This window comes from Besnoitia besnoiti, chromosome VI (assembly GCF_002563875.1).
Source record: "Besnoitia besnoiti strain Bb-Ger1 chromosome VI, whole genome shotgun sequence".
In the NCBI taxonomy this organism is placed as follows: domain Eukaryota; phylum Apicomplexa; class Conoidasida; order Eucoccidiorida; family Sarcocystidae; genus Besnoitia; species Besnoitia besnoiti.
In genome coordinates, this window is record NC_042361.1 from 3,677,268 (window position 1) to 3,698,790 (window position 21,523).

Genomic DNA, 21,523 nt, shown 5'->3' on the forward strand with positions numbered 1-21,523 from the left:
TGTCTGCTGCTCCATCAACGTAAACCTTAACCCTAAACCCTATCACGGTCAATATGGTGTCGCTACGGAAACGTGGCAGGACCCTTTATGTTCAACGAGCTGCATGCTGGCTCCGTCAGCACACCGACGTGAAGCTCCTGCATTCAAGCAAAAGAATCCCTTGCATGCGCACAGCACGCTACTGACTTTGGAAAAAACACTCCCCCAATGCTTTTGTTCCCTGGTTTCTGCGGAACTGTCTGCCCATACCCGCTGGAAGCGAGAAACGCGGATACATTCCGAAATTCAGTGCGCTATTACAGAATGTACACGACGCAATCTGTTGCCGTGACCACGCGGCGAGGAAAACAGCGGGCCCCGAGACTAATGCATTTCAAGGGGACGCAGTTGCCCCAGTAATCGCATCTTGACTGCGCAAGGTGACAGATGACGTATATCCGTAGGGTTGCAATCTCCTGTTCATGTTCCAAGTGCCTCCGCACGCCATCGGACAGGACTCTTTGGAATACTTTGTCTTAACGCGCAGCACACTGCGCGCGCGACGTTATCTCAATGTGGCCGCGGGGAACGGGGGAGCACGGCGGGCTACTTTTGCAGGGGTGCGTATAGTTCCACAAAAATTTCTTCAATTTCTGTTGCCGCTATCGGCGTAGCAAAGCACCAATGAACTGGTTGCCCTGGCTTCGGTATCGAACGTTGCATCGCGCCTCAAACGGGGCCGTACAACAAACGGATTCTGAGCCAGCCCCAAAATAATCGTAGATGCGCGTGGGGCAACAAGAACGTTGCCAATCGTGGCATTGTGAGCGTTTCAGCGCACTCTCAAGCCTATCTTGCAGATCGTGCCAATTCTGAGGGTGCACGTTTCGAAACAGATCGTGCACGACGTAGTCACTGCTGCAGCTGCGGACTTCCCTACATCCTAGAACACACTCCAACCGTGTGGGATCTCCGTGGTGTCACCGAGAGGCCTTTTACCGTGAAGCACCGCATGCGGATCGTTGAAACGCTCGTACGTTGACGACATTCTCAGTCAGGAGGTTTAGCGGCCAGACGCGGCGAGGCAGGGAGCTTTCAAGTCACCGGGGCCCCCTGCTCGTCTTCTGATTAGCGTGATGAGTGCATCGGACGGCTAATGCTGTAGTGCCTGACACCGAAAACTGGAAGCCACATGCGAATGCGCCTCAAGAAGTGTCACGTCGACGCAACGGCCATGAGATGGCTTCGGCTGTGTGAGGCGATCGACATCTCCTCGGGAATGCGCCCTTGTTTGCGCCTTTCTCTTCCGCGCCATGGCGGCCCTGCAGCATGATGCTCCAGTCCTCTCTGCAGGCACAACACGCTCGCTGCTCCGCAACACAGGAACGCGCTTCGTGTCTGTCTCCGGTGGACCCAGCCACGACCATGTGAACGGGACGCTGTCGTCGATCGCGCGGGGCACGGCGGACAGCAGGGGGACGCCAGAAGGCCCCCTGCTTCAGGATGCGTACGATCAGTCAAGTGTACCAATGGGGCCCAATGGAACATTTGTTGTGGGCATGCTAGTCCGGTGTGAAGAGTGCGGTAAAAAGTTCATCAACTCTTTCTACCTGGAGAAACACAAGAACAAACGCCATCGGGGAAATACGCGGAGAGAGACAATGGATGTCACGCCTCCCGACACCGTGGTTTGGCAGGAGAAAGACCCGCGAGAACCTGCTGTCCGATCAGATGTGCGACTAGGCAGTTCGGAGCACTTCTTTGGCGCCCCAGGGCAAACCGCTGATACGGCAACACTAAAGCCCATGTCCTTTGCTCGGCAGTCAAGATTGGCATCTGCTAGTCGCGTGACACCGCGAGTCCTGAGTCGCCAATTGAGCGCCACTCGGTTCCAAAAACCCTTTTTCGAATCGGCTGAACCAGTGGTGCTCCCCGATGTGGGGGACTCCAGCCAGCAATTGAAGGCGGAAATGCAGAAAGAAATGCACGAAGTCGTTAAGGTAAGGTGTAAAGACGGTGGGGTCGCGGTTATGAAAGTAGACGTGAGACGCAGTTTGCACTCCATTGTCAATACTGAGCATCCCCCCTCTCCCCCCCCCCCCCCTCCCGACACCATGCGTCATTTCCCACACATCCTGGTGCAGGTCTATTGATGTGTCTGTTTCAGACGTTCCATACAATGCTGAAGGATGAACTAAGAGGACTGCAATCCCAGCTTGCCAATATTGAGGTACGGCCTCGGCTCGAATGATATGCGTTGCTCTACTCGCTAGCACGCCTCAGATGAACAATGTTGCCTCAAGCGTTGGGCGGAGCCTGCACATCATCGACTTCTGTTTGCCGAGGAAACGCCCGGAGATCTACAGTTCGCAAGCTTACTGCCTGTTTTTCTGTAGCCGCCAGTCCCGACAAGCACACAGCATGTGCTTCTGAACGAATGTTTGCAAAAGGCAGAAGAGCCTGGGCAACCAGTGAGCAAGCAACGCACGCAGAGGGTGATAGAACCACTTTTCTTGACGCTGCGCAGAAGCCGAAATCCTTTGGGACTGAGAACTGAGCCACTACGTATGGGGGTGCATTTTAGGAGTGTTTCGTTCCGCTGCAAACAGGCATTCAATGCCGCGGGAAATACAACTGGGGTCTGCAAGAGTAGGGTAAGAGCGCCTCCGGTGCTAGCGCCGATTCTCCGGCTACTACCTAGAGATGCGTCAGCGACCATCCCAGCAGCATGCAGTTCGCAAACGTGTGTGTGTTTTCGGGCTTGCAGACGTTCAGTGAGGAGGTTCAATCGCATGATAATGATGAAGATGAAGGTACGTCGTCGGCAGAATCTTGCCAGTGGTGGCGAAGTTGTTCGAATCCAGGAGGGATGATGCCAGATCGGCGGGTGCCAAGACAAATCCATGATTGCGATATCCCTTGTGTCGACTCATGCGGCAGACTCAGGCAAGTCGACGCAGCCGGCGGAACAAGCGCCGACCCCCCGTCCCAGCAGCGCTCCAAGTTTGCCGGCACCGGCTGCTCCTACTCCTCCCCCCAACGTTCGACCCTGCCCAGGAAGTCCTGGAACATCAGGAACAGAGGGATCGGAGGAGTCGAAAGCACTACGGCAAGCGGTTCACGCGCTTCTCACGTTCTCACACCGGTAAGAGCCCGCGCCGAGATAACCGCAAAATAAGATAGCCAGGGTGTTCAGGCAACCTTGGCAGCAACTACTGCCTGCTTGACGTCGCGAACAAGAAAGCTGCCCCCCTCTGCCGTTAGGCATTCGCGCGCGCAGCTCCAGAAAACGGGTGTTCGTTCCGACATCGCTCCACTGATGATTATTCTGTTCTGTGGCGCTTCGAATGTAAATGTCTGTCATTTTCAGGGAGTTCCTCGTTCGCTCGCAGTTGGCAGATGTGGTGAAGCACAATTCGAAACCTCCACCCGAGGAAATTGAGCGGCAGCTGGGATTATCACCCGCCACGATTTCTTCGCAGCTCACAAAGAGCTTCTTAACAGCAGGCTTTCAGCACTACCAGCGGTCCGGAATGACAACAGGCAACGCGCCTCAAAACTTCGAACCCATCAATTGCCCGCCAGCCCTATCTTGTGCCGACGGCAGCTGTTGCTACCATTTGCACAAGGAAGTTCCTCCGCGGCGGTTCTCACTGATGCCCAAACTGTTCCGCTTCCGCGACCGCATGCGAAACAGTGCCCCTGTCAACATCAAGTTTCCCTCTTCTGTCCTCGCCAACACCAACTTCTGCAACAGAATCCCACCATCGCTGCCGCTACCAGTGGCCGTCGGAGGCGGGGTTCGCGGAGGAGGCCCCTACGGATACTGTCGAGAGAGCGCCGACCTGCCGCAGGTGCCGCCTGCCTACTCCGCAGCCATGCCGCCCTGCCGGCCAGATGCAGCCCAGGGCGAAGCGGCTTCAGGGTATACATACACCGTTGAGGAGCATCCGTCCCACCCGTATGGCGGGGGTTTCGGTCCCGCGGCATCTTCGCGGCCCCTGCTGGAGATTCGCCCGTACCAGGTCAGCGCCGGTCCGAGGGCACAAGGGCCTTCGGCTCAGCAGGGGGACGGCGTGGGAAACCCAGACCACGGGAATGTGGTTCGATTGGAGCCTGAGAGCGAGAAGCGGTGTTCGCATATCATCCAGAACCGTGCCTCGCCTCCGAGCGGGGGCGCCTCGGCTCCCCTTGGGGCTGCCTTTGACGCTGGACTGACCGGCGACGGCTTTCGCAGCCGCAGTCGGCCCAAATCGATCGCGGAATCGAATCCTGCACAGCCCGGGTCCGTCGGCGACCCACCAGGCGGCGAGCTCTCAGTGAAAGAAGCTTACTTGCGGGAGCCGCAGCGCGCGCTCTCGCCCCTCGATGCGCGCGGCTCTCTAGCCAGCAAAAGCGCCTGGCCCGCGCCAAGTAGTTGGGTGTCGTCGAATGCCTTCCTTCCCTGTGGCGCTGACTCCAGAAGGCCGGAGACGCACGCCAGCTTTTTCGACACTGCTACAGACAGACCAGCGGATCCGCCGGGCGCTAGTCGCCCTCAGCCGGCCGCCGCCTGGGAGTGTATGGTGGATGCCTCGGAAACCGCCACTGCTGCCCATGACGCGTTTGCAAACGCAGCACAGCACTCAAGCACGATAAACGGAGACGGTTGGCAGAAGAGCGGATCTGGAGCAGACCGGAGACAAGGAAGTGGCCCCTGGCAATACATGGTCCAAGACGACTGATGCTCAGATTCTCTTCGTAGATCCCTCTTCCAGCCGGAGGAGGTGTCGTAGGGGCTGAACTGCCCTGCTTTGTGCAAGGCTAGGCCACGACTCAGAGATTCGGGGGAGTAGTGCCGCGGGGAGAGGGTGGCGGGGGCAGGGGTGTGTTGCGGATGGCGTTCCAGTTTGTGATGAACCTGCCACCGTCCGTGATACCTGGGACGGCCAAGTCGGCTACTGCGCAACTGCGAAGCCTTGCGAAGTCGTGCGAGTAGAGGCGTCTTAGTGTCCTTGTGTGTTGTGTCTAGCGTGGTGGCGGATCCTGCTGGCCGCTGCTGCCTTGCGTTACTTGTCCGTTTACCACAGTCCGCGTGCGCTTGACTTTTGGGCCCTTTCAATCGGATCAGGTCCTGCATCCCAGGTGCTTTTGCATTGAAGAATTTGCCAGCTCCTGGCATCTGAAAGTCGTTCGGCAATGTACGCACGCCTGAGTTCTACGTATTGTACTAAGAAGACGTTGACAGATGCATGTGGAACGCTTCCTAAATGAGGGAGTTGAGACTACACAAATGAAGAAAACGTCGCCCCGCCCCTCTGTTGAGAAGACTCTCCTTTCTACTGCTTTTGCAGTCATAACTAGCATCACTACTGCGTTATTGAGACATACGTGAGTCACAGGACAGAAGCGGCACCCGTAGCCGAAGAGAAATGCAAGCGCGTGTGCCGGTCTCAAATCTCCCTGATCGTGTGTGGCTCCCTAGCAGCGCCCTCGAAAGCGGAAAGGGGAAAAGGCAAGGCTTTCGTACGCCTTGCCAAGCCAGCCCAGGCCCACTCTAAATTTTAATAAATCCATTAAAGAAACCTTTCAACACAATACAGATGAATTATACAGTAGATTAATTAACCGGCAGAGCAGCTACATACTGCAGTCAGCATGACCCGTGCGTCGGAAACCTGCAAACTGAAACGTGCTGTCTCCGGATTCGCACGCGCCTCTGGCACGTAAACTTTTACGGCGCTGTTTCCTCATGCCTGCTTAGCCGGGTCGCTGTTGCTCTCGATGCTGTTCAATCATGACGGCTGCGTCGTGGGGGGATGTGGAGAGTGAGATAGAACGCAAGCCTCCTTGCAGGCGATCTTCAGCACTTCTTGAGTATTGACAGAACCCGATAGCCTTTCCAGTTTTCGGGGGCTTTGAAATCCGTCGTCTTCATGAAGTCGAGCAACGCAGTAGAGGGTCCATCTCCAGGTAGAATCTCAAGGCACCTGGCGTGTCGCACAGTCACAGCAGCAGTTCGCTCGTTTTTCGAAGACGCATCCTTTTTTCGGTGTGGCTCAGGGTGGAGGAGGGTGCTGGTTGAGTCTAGACGGCGGCTGCGCTCCGCTGTCTTACCTTTTGAATCCTTCCGACGCTTCGCCCCACTCCCCCTCGACGTATTTGCAGAAGGCGGCTCTGTACTCAGCGTAGAGCTGGTCAGAGAACCCCTCTTGGAGCGTAATGATATCCGCATCCACAACGAACATATACTCCACCCCGGGTCCACGCAAATGCTCCGTCGGTATCTCCAGAACATCCTGCATGAGGCGCGCACACGCATGCCGTTTCATGAGACTCTCAGAATCGGGGACGCGTTAGGCTCTACGGACGGCGGCCTCTGAGTGCGGATAAGTCGCTCTTCTCTCCAGCCATTCATGCCGAGGGGAGGGGTGGCTTTCGCTCACATCAGGCTTGACCACATCTCCGAGGACTCTCTGTGGATCTGCCGGCGCCCGGGGGATCTGGTCGTTGATGTCAAAGCAGTAGAGGCCGATGTGCTGCATTTGTTTCTCGTCTGATTTTACAACATCCACTTTCCGAATGCGGCTTTTGGACTGAAACACATGCCAGTCGAGTCTCGCAGGCTTGCATCTCATGCACTTGAAGCGCCAGCTGACACTCCGTCGGCAAGATGAAGCACACATGAGAAAGTGCGAAATGCACCGTGCTGGGCGTTCTGAGGAGTCGAGACTGTATTCCTCAAGGCGCTCTCAGCATCACTGAGCTGGCTGCGTGGATGCCTCACCTTGACTGACAACATGAAGTAGAGAGATTCGGACAGCAGGATCGGCGTCTGATACACCTTGGTTGCTTCCTGAGGGAATGGGGAGGCGGTCTTGACCGGACACAATGTGACTGAATTGTCAACTATAAATGTTCAAATCTGCAAAATCAGATCTCCTGGCGGTTCCTTACCTGTATTCTTTGAGTGAGAGTGACATGTGGAGATAAGTAGGAGGCGTCGATCTTGAAGTCAGATCCAATGGCGCCCTCGATCGCCCAGCCCACGTGAAGTCCGTAGCCAAGCTTGAGGCGGTAGCCGACTCCGAATCTCGACGACATCCGTGGATCGCGCTCAAAGGCGATCAGGTCGGAGTCTCGCCGCATTTCTATGATTGTCTTCACAAAGGCGACGAGCGCCTTGTTCGCCATTTCTCCGGACTCCACGGCCTCATGGTTGTCCTGCAAACATAAGGAAACGTATCTTTCTGTCTTATTCGCGTTGAGCTTTTCCGACGCTTTCTCGCCACAGTCCCGTGATTTTCGCGCCTGTGTTGCGGCCTGACAAATCCTCCACTGGCGTTTTGCGTACCTTAATGCGGTCGACCTCGAACGCGGCGCCAAGCTTCCACGTGAACAGGAAGGCGTCTCCGACATTCTGATTGGCGGCGCCGTTCCACAGGTGACAGCAGTTGTGCACGATGCCCCCAACTGTATTGATGAAGACCATCACGTCTTCCTGCGAAGAACGGGTAAAGCAGAAGGGCAGGAAACCGCCGCAGAGCTGCCGTGTGTGACGGCTCAGTGTCAACTAGAAGTGCGCTGAGCCGGTCTCACTGGTGGGAATGCGCACCTGGAGGCATTCGGTGATCTCTGTGAAGGAGCGGATGTCGCAGAAACCAAAGATGGCCTGGACTTTCTCGCCCGGTATCATAATGTTGAGGTCGCCGTCGCCGCTCCTCATATTTCGTCCAATGATGCTTGCGCCAGCCTCGCCGAATCCCACCTGCGGATGGATCGTTGGCATGGTAACAATGGCGGTTTCTTGACAAGGATGAGCCGCACACAGATGCATTTTTCTCTTGCAAAGCATGCGACGCGGTGTCTGTATCGCTGTCCTTTCTCTCAAGGTAACTAGGCTGCAGTTCTTGACAGAGACGAAGAGGCGCAGCGACTTCAACAGTTCCAGTGTGTAGAAACCCCCCTGATACGCGACACTTCAATGAAGCGACTATACTTTTACCACTATTTTATGCTACACGATACTACTATTACTACTAGACTATACCGTACTATACTGTAGTATCCTACTGTTCCAGCACACCGACTCAACCCGATTGGCTGACTGAGGTGCGCGGACGAGAAAAACTAGCAAGGCTAGAGTTTAGTGGAGATCGGCGGCCTGCCGTACACGAGGGGTGCGAGGATCTCACTTGCAGGAGTCCTCCAATCTTCAAGATAGTTGTCTCCAGCATTGAGGTCTCGAGCTGATTTGCAGCTTTTTGTTTCTCCAGGTTTTCCTCCTCCCGCGCCTCGATACTTGGTTGCCGAAGGGGGTCGTCTGCTAGTTGCTTCACGATATTCACCATTTTCTCGATTGGAGCTACGACGAGGCGCTGCGTAAGCAGCGTATTGACAAGGGAGGTCGCATCGAAGGCTTCTGTGCAGATGGGCTGTGTGTCAGGTGAGGGGGCTGGGGGGGAGGGGGCTATTCGACGGATAAGCAATGACATACCTGCGTGTCGCGGGCGAACACAAAGATCAAGACGCAGAGAACAACGATCACGAAGAGAGTCAGAAACATGTTGAGGATTGCCTCTTCCTGTCTCTCCTGTCGCTTGAGGAACTTGGCGTACGCGCGTGTATCACGCTCCTCGTAGGTGACCAGGTCTTGTTCATCGTCTCTCCAAGGGCAGTTCGGGTTATAGATACCTGCCGCGGACCGGGAGTCAACAGCGGACACGCACACAACACAGGACAGAGGCGCACAGGCGCTTGGCTGTATCCGCCGCACTTTTGTTCGACTGCGCGCCGCGTGTCTGGAAGGCGGCGCCACTCCCTGGCATACCGGCGCACTCAATCGTCTGCTTCCACGTCAGCACTTGCCCGTCGACTTCCAACGACACGCTCTCGATGTCTCGCAGCTTCCCGCCGTCAGGGTAGCTCGGCACGTAGAGCCACAGCAGTTTTGACTCTGGCTTCGCCTTCGAGACGCCTGCGTACTGGAGAATTTGCCACTTCCAGGCGATGACTCCATTCTGCCCACCGCACGCAGCGCACGCCACTCGCGGCGCTGTCCAGCGCACCACGGCGGCGCAGCGAGGCTCTCTGCACGCTCCGAGGTTGTGAAGCGCTTGAAAATCAGATGGCAGCTGAGATACTGGGCGCGGCGCACGTTTCCGCCCAAGAGGGGAGATGTGTTACAGGCAACGCGTTGTCTTACCTCTGCAACGAGACACGGGAGCTTCGCGTTGTCTGGGCCGCGACCGCAGACGTCTTCGCCGACCCAGTACAGGTTTCTGAGGCCAAGCCATCTGAGAAGGTCAAACAAGCGACTCAGATATTTGTTGCGAAATGCAGTGTTTACACCATTAGGCTGAGTGTGACTCCTGGCGTGTGCTCACGGTTCTACGCGGATCGCAGTTGTTTCTTTCTGAAGCGGAGAATCAGCAGCAAAGTCGTGCTGGAGAGTACAGCCTATTCACCTGGAGTTGTCAATTACAATCGACGTTTTGATCAGCGGCAGGAAAATGAGCACGAGGAGAATGCCCAGGATAACTATCCTCGTGATCATGTCTGAGAGTTGCTTCCCCAGGCGACTGGCTTCCACGCGCTTCAGCGCCGCCTGTTTGGCGTTCAGAGCAGTTCTTGCTTCTTCTTTCAGTCTGTCTTCTTGGTCGGTCTCGCTGCGCGCGGTTGTCATCTTGTACAGCTTCATTAGCCGAATAAGACGGATCAGACGAACCATGCCAATCACGCCAGTTGTGTTGGAATCTTGCGACACACAGGGAACAGACGAATAAGTGCGACGTCTTCACGTCGGATGGGTGCTACTCTGGTGCGGATTTGAGAAGGTAAACGAGATGTGTTTGTTCAAGCTGAAACCGTCTCAGTGAGATACTGCAGGGACACGTCTGGTGTCTGATGTCACTGTTTGTTCCCGATGCGAGTGGTTTTCTAAATCGTGCCAGTGACTTCGAGCTCAGCCTGAAGAAGGATTTCCCACCTTCCCGTCCCGCACGCTTTCAGGGAGCTTATGGTTTAGAAGTTATTGTTCTGCCGTCAGCGCCGTCATGGAAATCAGAGGACCCGGCGCTGGTGGTCTGCAATATGTAAACCATACCTAGGATAGAGCTGTGGGTGTCGTAGCCGTCCATCCAGTCAAGACTCCAGCTGCTGAGAGCGCTGGATATCCACTTGATATCGAGAATGAGGCTGATGGTGGCGGCGAGGTCGAGCCAAAAGAAGAAGCCCCAGCGGTAGCCATCTTGAATGATCGAGAAGAGTATGAATTCAAATACGAAGTAGAGGAGACAAACGAGGAAGAGAACGTAGAAGAAGCTGTCGGCGGGCTTGCCAAAGAAGCATACCCTGATGTCCTCGCCGAACAAGCAAAAGAAAGTGAAAACTGCTGTGCAACAGAGCATCAATGGACTGTCCATGAACTCTTGCAGCCTCCGCAGCTGTGGATCCTTGGTGTCAACGGGAATCCCGTCATTATCTTCCTCTGATAGCTGCTCCTGATACTGATCTTGCTTTGACAACATCATTGTCTTCTCTGTGTGGCGGGTCACGCAGATATTGCTTGCAACCCATCCTTCAAACCATGGAAACTGGAACTGTTAGTTCATTTGGGCTGTCTATGCTGACCATGAGGTACGAAGCATTTTTCCACATACGGCTGTCGAGTTCGACTGGTACCTCCTTACCCATGTAGGGATGAGAGACCTTGTCACAGGGACTTGTTCGAAACAGCTGCTCGGAAGGGACGTTGGGCCTACATCGGATAGTTTGATTTACTATGAATACCTATTCCGATATTAGCTGCTGTTGTGTGTCTGCAGCAAGTTAGAGCAGATGAGGTGTTCTGAAACAAAGCTTAGTTAGTTGCCTTCCATCTATAGCTTTCTATGCCAGAACAAAAGGCTTAACTCCTGTCCTCCAGGATCGTGTGGCCTGCTCCATGCTCCCTTCAGTAAGGCTGGGACAGCAGAGAGGAACAGAAATCATACTACGTTTCAACAGCTCATTCGCCCGCACGTGTTGACAATTGCACGGTGAAATATTTGGCGGGCGTCTCGCGGTGTGGACGGATCAAAAAGCAGGTCAGACATGCTTGTGATTTCTCTTCTGATGAAGAAAACAAACCATGCTGAACTAAATAACAGCGTGTTCTGTGACCTCGTGGATGTCCGGCTGGAATTGCGTGTGGCTGAAGGAAACACCTTGCGACATTTCGTACACGCGGGTGGGTCCGAGCCGCTGTGCAGACTCTAAAAAAGATATAAATAAGTCAGGCAAGTGAGCCACTATCGTTGCGCTTCTCTGGCATCCTCTACGAAGTGTAGATCCTCTTGGATGATTATTATTCCGCGAGGCGTGACAGACAGCTGAGAGAGCGTTAGCCAATCCAGCCTATGCTACGCTCGTCGGGGGCACTGCACAAAGCGCAGGCCTACCGTGCAACGCTACATGATAGCATTCGAAAACAGTAAGGGAGTGAATGCTCGACTAAAATTTATCATCACAGGGGACACGTATTTTTCAGCGTACAGTGAGTTGCAACTAATCTGGGGAGCGTCGTGCGCAGTTCATCCTTCCCGATCACTACGCTTCCACTCTGTGCCCATTCCTAGCATTCTCGCCGTAATCCCCGGTGTTACTCCACGCAGCCAATAGTCGAAGCCTCCCCATTCGGCCTGGCGTGCTCGTGCCAACTTTATTCACCGTGCGAATATTTGGAGGAGCCGAACGGTTTCGAGGTGGTACCTCTCGAGAAAGGCGATTAGGGAGGATATACTCTATAGGATGGCAGTCGTTTCTCACTGAATCAAAAACAATTTCCTTCAGCGAATCCAGCCAGCTAGCAAAGTGGCCATGCCTATGACTAGTTCAGAAATATGAATGCGGTAGCAGGGCCATGCAGCACAAATAAACTGAACATTTACCACGTGTTGCTTGAGCCGACTTGATAACCATATCGCTCACGCGGCAAAGCGATGCGTTTCTGCGGGTCGTAATTATCAGGTTTAGTAACAAATGGATGTGGCAATCAAGAGGGGGCTCCAGTTTTCGCCAGGCGCCTCTCGGAAACTGTAAGCCTTTTGCCGAGATCGTCGCGCTCTATATTTGCAACTGTTATGACGGTTGTTCACATCCCTTGCCCGCCGACCATCGAGGCCGCCCGTAGTTTCCTTTCACCGGAAGCAATCGGTTTGTTCTCATCTCTTCGTCAGACCCTGCCGCAGCAGGAGGTGTGTGCGTAGCACGGATGCGGAGGGGTGCGTTCCAATGCGAACCGCTCGTAGCCAGGGCGAAAGATAGTACAAAACATGCATATGGCTCGAATGCAGCCGTTTGCCTGTAGCCTGAATCAAGAGACAACACAGGTCCGCGCTCACGGCATATTCGTGGAGGGTGTAGAGCTGCGCTTTCAAGAGAGACTGAGGTTCTCACCCCGGATAGACCATGGAAACGACACAGAGGAAACGCATTTCGAATTACTCCTGAACCTTGCGTTGACTGCTGTAAGGAAAGGAAAGCTCCTTTTAGATGCGTTTCTAAATGGTCCGCTGCGCTGCAAAGGGGGCCGGAGTGGCTCTGCTCTGCACACAGACGCTACCCCTGGACACCTGAAACCACAAGTTCGCTGATGCATAATCTAGGAGTCAGCAAGCTCTCAAGAATTAACCCAGAATCTACTGACGGCAATGCGCGGCTCATAAATGAAGCGTTGAGTTACGCCGGCAACTCTTAGGCCGCGCTTCCGTGTTACCATGACTTAGGTTTGGGAGAGTGGCAGTGCTGGGAAGTTCTTGAAAGATTATAACAGTAGGCATGTCGAACGTTCTGAATATTGCCACAGCTAGATTGAAACAAACCTCTCTACCAGTGAATGGATGTCGATATACGTGAACAAGTAGTAGGCGATTCGTGTACCAGCATTGAACCTCCAGCAAGGTGCTTGCCTCAAGTAGGGCACTGAGCGAATCTGATGCGCTTACTTTGGACGCCATTTAATTGCACTGTCGAAGTAATATAACAGATATTACAATTGTGGTGGCAAGGTCCTCCTGCCTGGCCCCCCACGATGGTAGGACCGTGAACTTGCTTCTCCAGTTCGCCGAGAGAAGACACGACTTGAAACAAGACAGAATTTGCTCTACAATCAACAGGAAATTCGTAGGACAGACAAGCGTTTGGTCCTTCGGAACGCGGAAGAAGAAAGCTGCAGTGTCTGCTCGCTTTCGCAGACACGCTCGCTTCTTTTCTCCTTGCAAGCTAGCCACTGGCGAGATGCAGCAAAAGGCGTTCCTCTCCCGTCTTCGGAAAGCGAAACTCGAACTCTCTGACCTGAAGAGTGCACAAGACGGCTTTGTGTAAGGGAATCAGATCAATAATGGCTGGAATTCCCCTTCAAAGGGCGAAAAACTGTGACAACGCCGCAACACGCCACACTCAGTGGAGAACGAAAAGGTACCGTCGCCGCAGGACATGGGTCCGACCTACCCCGACCTCCCCCGCTCGCCGCACTGCCCCCCGCCGTTGGAGGAAATGCTAGTACTTCAGTGTGGAACGTGCATAGGCGCAGCTAAAACACACGAAATCAGACATGGATAGGGACATAAAAGCGACAGGCAACGTAGGCGTGTCAGCGAGAAGTGCGGTGGTGCTCCCCTGGGATGCTTTGCCCGCCGCCAGTAGCCCAGGGGGAGCGTGCGGAGGACAGAAAGTTGGAAATACTGCTCCGCTATGGATGCCGGTAACAGGCTGCAAAAGATTCACGCTGTAGCGGCCAGTGTTTAATTCAGCTGCTCATGATTACGCATTCGCACGATACATTCAACTGCGTCTTCCCTGACTGAATGGGCCGATCCAGACGCAATGCGAAGCCACCTCACGAGTGGTAGCGCTCGTCTACCTTCTACGATACCACTCGCTAGTGGCGACTGTAAAGTACGTTACGCAGGATTATCTAGTGAACGAGAAAGGAACGAGCGACGAAAAGGCACAACTCAAGGCAATACGGACGACAAGCGGAGTGAGAGGTGGAGGGGGTGAGGGAGGGGGGGGGGGGATTCTGTTCGATTAGGGGAGGAAAGTGAGCTGAGAGTACCAACCTCTTCGCCCAGAAAGTTAAAAAAAAAAGGAAGATCCGCTTGACAGTTCACAAACATCTTGCCAACCGCTTATATTCATGCATGGTGCATGAAACTGCATACGCACAGGTGTATTCATGTTAGGTTCTTACGTACATACCTACCTGTGAATCACGCCCGCGGTGCCCTCGCCTCAGCCGGCAAGAATAACGGTATGCAACGCTCGTGCATAGCTCGCGATAACGAATTCAAAGAGGCCGTAAGGAGAAATCTTTTTCGGATTCGAGCTCCCGAAGCTACTGACCCTCCATTTGGGGATGCTGAGGACTCAGCGGCCTTCAAGAACAGAAGCACCGCCCTCCAGCACCTCCGGCCATGGGCTATCGACAAAGTAGCTTCGCAGACAGGAGAGAAATAGAGATTTGAGCACAACGGTATCCCGCCGCCGAGCTGATGTAGACAAAAGGGATGACATTACAAAATGCGAGCAACAGAGTGGCAAGACGTGCAGCGTGATGCAACCTCCCTGCCGAGAGGCTTTTCGTTCCCTTTCACAGGAATTCGGGCTCATGCTCACACGCGGGCGAAGGACAAGTATCCGAAATTAACTAAACCTCCTGCAGGTGGTCTGGAGTTGGAACCTCTGAGCCCGTTCACACCCCTCGAACCGTGAACAGTGCCACATTGTTTTTCAGCAACGCTACAGGCACTGTGATAGAGCAAAAACTCTGACGGGCCTCACTGCTGGTACGCTAAAAATCCTGGTGAAGAATGGAAAAAGTGTTGCGGGTGTGGTTCACAGGGAATGAATCCTGGAGACGTTTTAACCGTGCCTCGTGTAATCCTCAAACGTCGACGGAAACTGGGCCCCCAGCAAAAACACTTCGAACACAAAATGCTTCGCATTCTAAACTGATGGGACACGGCCTTTTCCACCCAGATTTTCATTTAGGCCTACGCACACTGAGAAAACAGGCAGAACAGTTGCCTTTTGATTGGAAACCCAGTAGGGTTTGGCCTCGGCGGAAGGCGCCCTGGTCATCTTCCTGCAACACGTGCTCCCATTTCGTTCGTCGTACAACAAAGTTGCTGGCGGGCTACTGTGGAGCTGCCCCGCTTTTCCGCAGCAAGCATTCTTACGCCTGGCATACCATCCGCAGATGGAACCAGCTACCGCATCGCTTGCGAGGCCGACGGTCATTAATCGACCTTCAGCCCATGAGGAAGAGGCAGCAGGAATGATATCGCTTCGGGGGGAACTGCAACAGAAGCCAGTCAGCGTCCCTGCCTAGTCAAATCCTGCAACGCCTGGAAGTCAGGGCTCCCAACCGCCGCTACCGGAAGAAGTGTGCCGTTTGCCATGCCACAAGTTTCTTCGCTGGAACTGGTAAATTACACTTTCACAGAATGTCTGCAGACACCCCCGCTTTTATAGACGGGGCAGAGCGAACAGCCTCCGTAACTTCTTCCAAATTCAAAGCAGGACACCAGATCTGTAACATCAGTGCCGCAAGCCGCTCCGCATCATCCGATTCTGCAAGTGTTGAAGGTAACTGTTCGCGGCGCGCCAAGGCGAAGCCACCCAAACGCACAGCTCCGTTTCCATAAGTACGTCTGATGCAGCAAGCCGTCCGTGCATGAGTCCTGCCTTATGCGCTTTGGCTTCGACCGTTTGAATGCTTATATTTGCCCGAACTAGCGACGCAGCGCGGGTATACGGCCCTGTTGTCGTGCTCGTGGTGTGCAGGGACTTCAACAAGCTCTCCAGGTCATCAACTGCTTCAGGCATCAAAAAGAAGATATTCGGAGGCGCATACGCTCTGCTCGCCGCTGCACATAGCTAAACTCTCTCTTGACTCTAGTGTACGACGATGGAGAGCACGAAACGGCTTCCAGTGGCAAAAGCGGTGCCTCTGACTCGCGGCATTGCTGCGCTGGTGCAGATCCCTATAACTCCGCAAGCTACATGAGGCGTGCAGGTGGAAGTTTGCACACGCCAGAGGGAGCTGTTTCGGCAGAATTTCCTGCGGCATCCCCGTGAGTTTCCATGGGCGGGAAAGAAAGCCAGGTGACGCCACGAAGCTTTAGGTGTGCTCCACGAGGCCCACAGGCCCCATGTAACGATGATCCTCATCACCAGTCTCTCGTATCTGGTTCGCGCAGTCACGCGACCGTGTCTCAAGCAGAGAAATTGACGAAAGAGCACAGCTCTACAATGGCTCCGGGATCTTCAGCTGCATGCTACAGCTGCACAGCAAAACATATCCCTTTGCTGGAGTATGCACGACGCTCAAAATGCTTCACCGCATTTTTTGAGTAGCTGATGGCTTTTCGATCCACGCTCTGAACGAGACAGAAATCTGGCAACCACGCACACACTGCGTATCGCGAGTGTGTCCTCAGCTACTTCCCTCAGTTCGATAGAGAATATGTGCCTAACACACGTGCATTTACTAAAACGTATTGACCGTTCCCGACGCCGGAATGCCCACGAGGAGCAGCCGACAATGCACGCACCATCCGATGGAATGGAAAACCATCTGGCACTGAAGTGAGCTCACAAAGCAGCCTCGGCGATGACACCACGGACAATATCGGGGACTGCCGCACACTTCTCAAAAAACTCGTTTGACAGTTCGCGCTTTGACTGATGATATGACAGTACCTCTTGCGCTACCTCGTCAAACTGACGGCTTGGGCACCATATCTGAGCGAGCACGATGGCGAAGGTAACCTCGCTCGTCAAAGCAGTATCCGCTGCCGCATCCACGTCTTCGTTACTGTCTCTCAGTGCCCCGGTGCTGGCCTGAGGTGGACGCTGGTCAGCAGCGGTAGCGGCACCGACGGAAAGTGCAGGGGCAGGCTCAGAAGGAAACTGCGCCTGCACATGAACTGCACCGTTGCTGCTGACAAACACCGTGTCGATGCTAATGCGTCCACGTGCAGCTCGCGTGTTGAGCGACACCATTTTTGCCTCTTTCACCTGCCTTGTCAGGCAGAGCCGCGCCTCATGCAAAGGTCCCCGCCCGGGAGTTTCGGTAGCCGCTTCCACCGCCATATCCATCAGAACTTCTCGGAGCGTTTTCATTAGAAGCCGACGCATGAATACATTGGGAATAATGGCAGGATCTGAGTATCTTCTCGGGCACCAGATGCCACTGGCTTTTTTCAGCATCATCAAATCTAAGGGAATTCCATAACCTGATTGTCCTGATGTCGCAGCTCTGATCATATTCATCGCTTGCACTGTTTCCTTCATGAATGAGCCGCTCACACCCGTCGGCCCAACGACAATGGGGAAGGCCTCAAGGAGGGTCTCAGGCGCACTGTTAAGACTCTCGAGTTTATACAGTACACTTCCATACGAGGTGAGACCCACAAAGTCGCGTCTTTTCACAACAGTGGCAACTTTAGTGATTCTAGATTTCAAGGGTACGCTGACTGCTTGAGGAAACAACCTGTTGATAACGGCTGTAACCTCTACAGGCTGCTCTTCCGGCGACCCGCCACTCGAGCGGCGGCGCACAACGAAAGACGCTAAAGTGTCGCATCCATGCGTAACCTTGTTTTCCATTGTCCACTGTGTCCGGACCAAGGCACCCATCCTGTTCACCATCTTTGCGAATTGTCTCCTCCAAACGAAACGGACCGAGGCGGCAATCACCTTGCGTCCAATCCAGCGACCGGCCTTCCCAACGAGACGACCTGCATGACGGAACGGCTTTGCCAAAAAAGTGCGAGCCCTTCGTAGCAGATGCTGACGGGTGCCCGGATGAGGCTTTTGTGCCAGAGTCGACGGCGGAGCTCCCTCTGCATCAGCTCCACCTGGTGACAAAGTAGTAGGTTCCTCATTCTGGTGACCAGTGACCGGCTGTAACTCTGGTTCCAACGGCGAAACGCCCGGAACGTCATCTGGGGACGGCGCTGCCGTTGGTGAATTCCGAAACGCCTCTGTGAACAATGGTGCGCTTTGGAGAAGGGTACGTGTGATTACACTTGTCTGCTGCGTATTTCTGGGTGCTCTCCAACGCTGCAGACAGCCACGATCCCCTGTCTGCACGAAGACAAGTATGAGAAACACTGAAAAACGAGACATTCTCGCAAGGAAATCGTCTTCCGGGCCCCTGGTATTCTATACAAAAAATGGAACAGAAGCCGCAGCACAGGCGAAAATCAACAGGCGAAATCTATAGAAATCGAAAACTACAGCATCACGGGGGAGTGTTCTGGTCACGAGCACCCGGTGACTCAGCTCGGCGAGACAGGGGTTCCTCGTTGCTGGCTAGCTGCCTGCCACCCGTCACGGAGGCACACGGTAACATGCCAGCGCACGCACGAAACCTGAATCTCGGTACCGTAGTGACCCGAAGTGGTCTCCTGATTCTCGATAAGGCGGAAAGCGCAACAATGTGAGAGTCACTTCGGCACCTTGTTCGTTGAAATGAACAACGTAGCAGATAACTCGCACTTCCTCCAGGTTCACACATATGCACACGCACAAGTACCAGTTCTCAGAGGTGTCGTGAAAACCTGCACGCAGTCCTTGTCTTGGCGTTTATGACTCCATGCGAAGGCACATGGCCAAAAGTGATAATCGCGCTAGTGCGGTCTGCTCCAGTGTGGTGGCGAGCACGCTGGATGCAACAGCCTGCATGTGACAATAAACTCATCATCGCTACTACTACATAGGTGCGAATAGTGGCTTTCGTGGGAGCGACACGGCTGGTATGCATGCTAACGCCAATGCTACGCAGGCAGTGATGCTAGAGCTGATTCAATGCCCTCGTACGCGGGGGGGACTGGCCCCATTTGGAGACACATTTGGCACCGAGGACTGACGATAACTCGCGTCAACGGCCTTTTCAAGCATCAGGAGCACACAGCGACTCAACACTTCTGTGGCGGGGAAATGCCCGCATCAGGAGTGCAAACACTAGTCGATCGGTGCAATAGAAGAACGCTTCCAGCGGTCCCCCAAGCTTGTTGGGTGCATCTGCCGCTTGAATACCTTCAGTACGAGAGTGCAGTGATGCGCGGTGATCTAACGCACGTGCTAGTTTTTTCCAAAGACAGACGCCTCGCAGACGCCCGGATGTTTGAAGCACTGCTTCCGTATAAGCTCTCAAAACCGGCGAACCGGATCTACCGTGTCAAACACGTAGACTTTCGGCACTGTGCATGGATTTCTATCACGTTACCTGCAGCTCACTCTACTTGACTTTTCAATCATATCGATCTGCTCCTACGCAATATTTCGCACTTTGACTACGCTTCCGGGAGATCGACATGAGTGTAGTACCTGCGGGATGCATCCTACCAGGTCACGGGTCAATTTCGTAGGTCTGCACCTTCTCAACCTTTTCAGCATTTAATTAGAGCAGATGCGAGCTGCACGTGACGAGAGAGGGACGCAGAACTTCTCCACGCCAGACACTGCGAGTTGCGTGGAAAGAAACTGACACAGCAGTGCATATGCTGCGTGCTGTGATCCCGAAATAGTTGCTGCAGCAAACTCCGCACCGACTGCGTGACAACGTCAGTCTCCACAACGTAGCTTTTGCCCGCTGATCGAAGAACAACTACAGCACACGTACACACAAGAAGCATGCTGGAAAACCGATTGACAGCTCCAAATGCTGAACCCCATTCCGCTGCTTCGTCAGGCAAGATGCCTGCTGCAAAAGTTCACTGAAGTCTCAGAATGCCCCTTCGATAACCAAAATTTTTACACCATCAGGCATTGCTGGACATGCTGAGAAAAATTCTTCTGGAAGCTCACGCTGAAGTCGGTGGTGTATGCGTATTTCCTGCGCCACCGGGTCGAGGCTGCTTGCTGAACACCATATCTGAGCGAAGACGATGGCGAACAAGACGTCGTCACTTAGAGGAGTTTCCGTCTCAGACGTTGACAAATCTTCTTCTTCTGGACTGAAGGAGCCAGCAGACTTCATCCGGGTAGTCGCTTCCGAACCGGTAACGGCCGAAGACGGGACAGCTAGCGTTGCGAGAGTTTGCGGAGGTGGCAGGTGAACTGAGCCGTCTGCGGTGACCAGCAAAGTGTCAACGCTAATACTTCCATGTCGTGGGAAATTTTTGAGAGTTTCCGACTTTACCCTGTAGACCTGGTTTGTCAAGCAGACACGCAGCTGGTAGAGACGCGTCTCTCCATCTGCTGAATCAGTCGCCATGTTGTTAAGCACTTCTCGGAGCGTCGTAAAAGGAAGCCGACGCATGAATACGTTCGGAAGAAAACCTGCACCAACGCTGCCGCGGGGGCACCAGACGCCACTGACATTCTTCAGCCTCAGCAGATCTACAAGCACTCCAGTTTCTGAAGACAAAGCTGCAGTTTTGATCATTTCCATCGCCTGCGTAATCTCCTGTTTCTCCGTGGCGCTCGCTTGGGGTGAACTTGTTAGAATGGGGAAGGCTTCCAGCAGAGTTATCGGGGATCCGCTTTGATCCTTAAGTGTGAATAAGACGCTTCCATAGGGGGAGAAGCTTGCAAAATCCTTTCTCTGCGCAGCAATCGCATCTTTAGACACGAGCGACATGAAGTGAACATTCCGCCCCTGTGGGAGCAGTGTCTTGACCAGTATCGAGCGCTCTGGAGACTGACCCTCTTGCAAGGAGGAAGTAGAATAAATCTGCCTCAGGTAGGGGGCCACCGAGACGCACGTGCTTTCCACATCCAGTTTGGGTTTCCATTTCAAACGCATCTGCGCGGCCAGCTGGTTGATCGTCGTGGTCAGACGCCTTCTCCACAAAGCGCGCGAGGGGGCCGCCAGTATCCTGCGATGAAATAAGCGACCAGCTTCCCGAAGAAAACGGCCTGCATGACGAAACGGTTTTAGGAGGTACGAACCAGCGTTCTTGAGCGCCCGCCGAGCGCCGCTCGCTTCCTGAGACAATGCCGGAGTCGGAATCAACCCCCCAGGCTCAGTATTCTCATCAGGTGAGGCCAGAACTGGCTCTGAGAGTGACCGATCTCTAACGGCCTCGACAGACACGATCGAATTCGCATGTGGACCACCAGCGCTCAACTCTGTTTCCAAGTCCGTTCTGCCCGCCATCCAAAAAAAAGCGGGATGACCCACATGAATGAGGACAAGCAAACAGATAGCAAACACAGGAGACATTGGGGCCGTCTAGTCACTATTCACTGTTGTTACACGGCTGCGCAAATGGTGGGCTCCACAGAAAAATGATGAGAACTATATCGTGCAGCAATATAGGAGTGTAGACGCCCAAGACCTGAGATGCCGACTCATTTGACTCGCTGACCGAGACAAACGCAGACGCACCCGCTCGACTAGCTACCAGGCAGCAACAACTGCGGCACATGATACCAGACACGCTACCTCCAATTTCACGCAGAGGGACGTGACGCAGTCATGCTTGGCGCGCGGTCCGTCAAGTTCACTTGCTCGACAGAAAACACACGATAATCTAATTGAAATTTGACGTCTTCACGGCAGGAACTC

At 54.1% G+C, this 21,523-nt stretch overlaps 4 protein-coding genes across 4 annotated transcripts; 1 reads left to right on the forward strand and 3 right to left on the reverse strand.

Moving 5' to 3' along the window:
• Positions 1–1,292: 1,292 nt before the first annotated feature.
• BESB_069230 (uncharacterized protein) lies at positions 1,293–4,703 on the forward strand (the record flags this gene model as incomplete). The annotated part of the gene is made up of 5 exons (XM_029365316.1): positions 1,293–1,979; positions 2,147–2,209; positions 2,747–2,792; positions 2,920–3,124; positions 3,350–4,703. 5 exons carry the CDS (start codon positions 1,293–1,295, stop codon positions 4,701–4,703), a joined length of 2,355 nt encoding a protein of 784 aa, XP_029218899.1.
• A 1,118-nt stretch (positions 4,704–5,821) lies between these two features.
• Positions 5,822–10,487, reverse strand: BESB_069240 (adenylate and guanylate cyclase catalytic domain-containing protein; the record flags this gene model as incomplete). The annotated part of the gene is made up of 13 exons (XM_029365317.1): positions 5,822–5,948; positions 6,076–6,257; positions 6,405–6,554; positions 6,746–6,814; positions 6,916–7,182; positions 7,313–7,459; positions 7,574–7,726; positions 8,154–8,336; positions 8,456–8,652; positions 8,789–8,978; positions 9,164–9,254; positions 9,426–9,714; positions 10,064–10,487. The coding sequence occupies 13 exons, from the start codon at positions 10,485–10,487 to the stop codon at positions 5,822–5,824; spliced, it is 2,469 nt and encodes an 822-aa protein (XP_029218900.1).
• A 6,109-nt stretch (positions 10,488–16,596) lies between these two features.
• On the reverse strand, positions 16,597–17,655 carry BESB_069250 (uncharacterized protein; the record flags this gene model as incomplete). The annotated part of the gene is made up of 1 exon (XM_029365318.1): positions 16,597–17,655. The coding sequence occupies one exon, from the start codon at positions 17,653–17,655 to the stop codon at positions 16,597–16,599; it is 1,059 nt and encodes a 352-aa protein (XP_029218901.1).
• Positions 17,656–19,735: 2,080 nt separating this feature from the next.
• On the reverse strand, positions 19,736–21,112 carry BESB_069260 (uncharacterized protein; the record flags this gene model as incomplete). Its single annotated transcript, XM_029365319.1, has 1 exon — positions 19,736–21,112. One exon carries the CDS (start codon positions 21,110–21,112, stop codon positions 19,736–19,738), a length of 1,377 nt encoding a protein of 458 aa, XP_029218902.1.
• Positions 21,113–21,523: the final 411 nt, after the last annotated feature.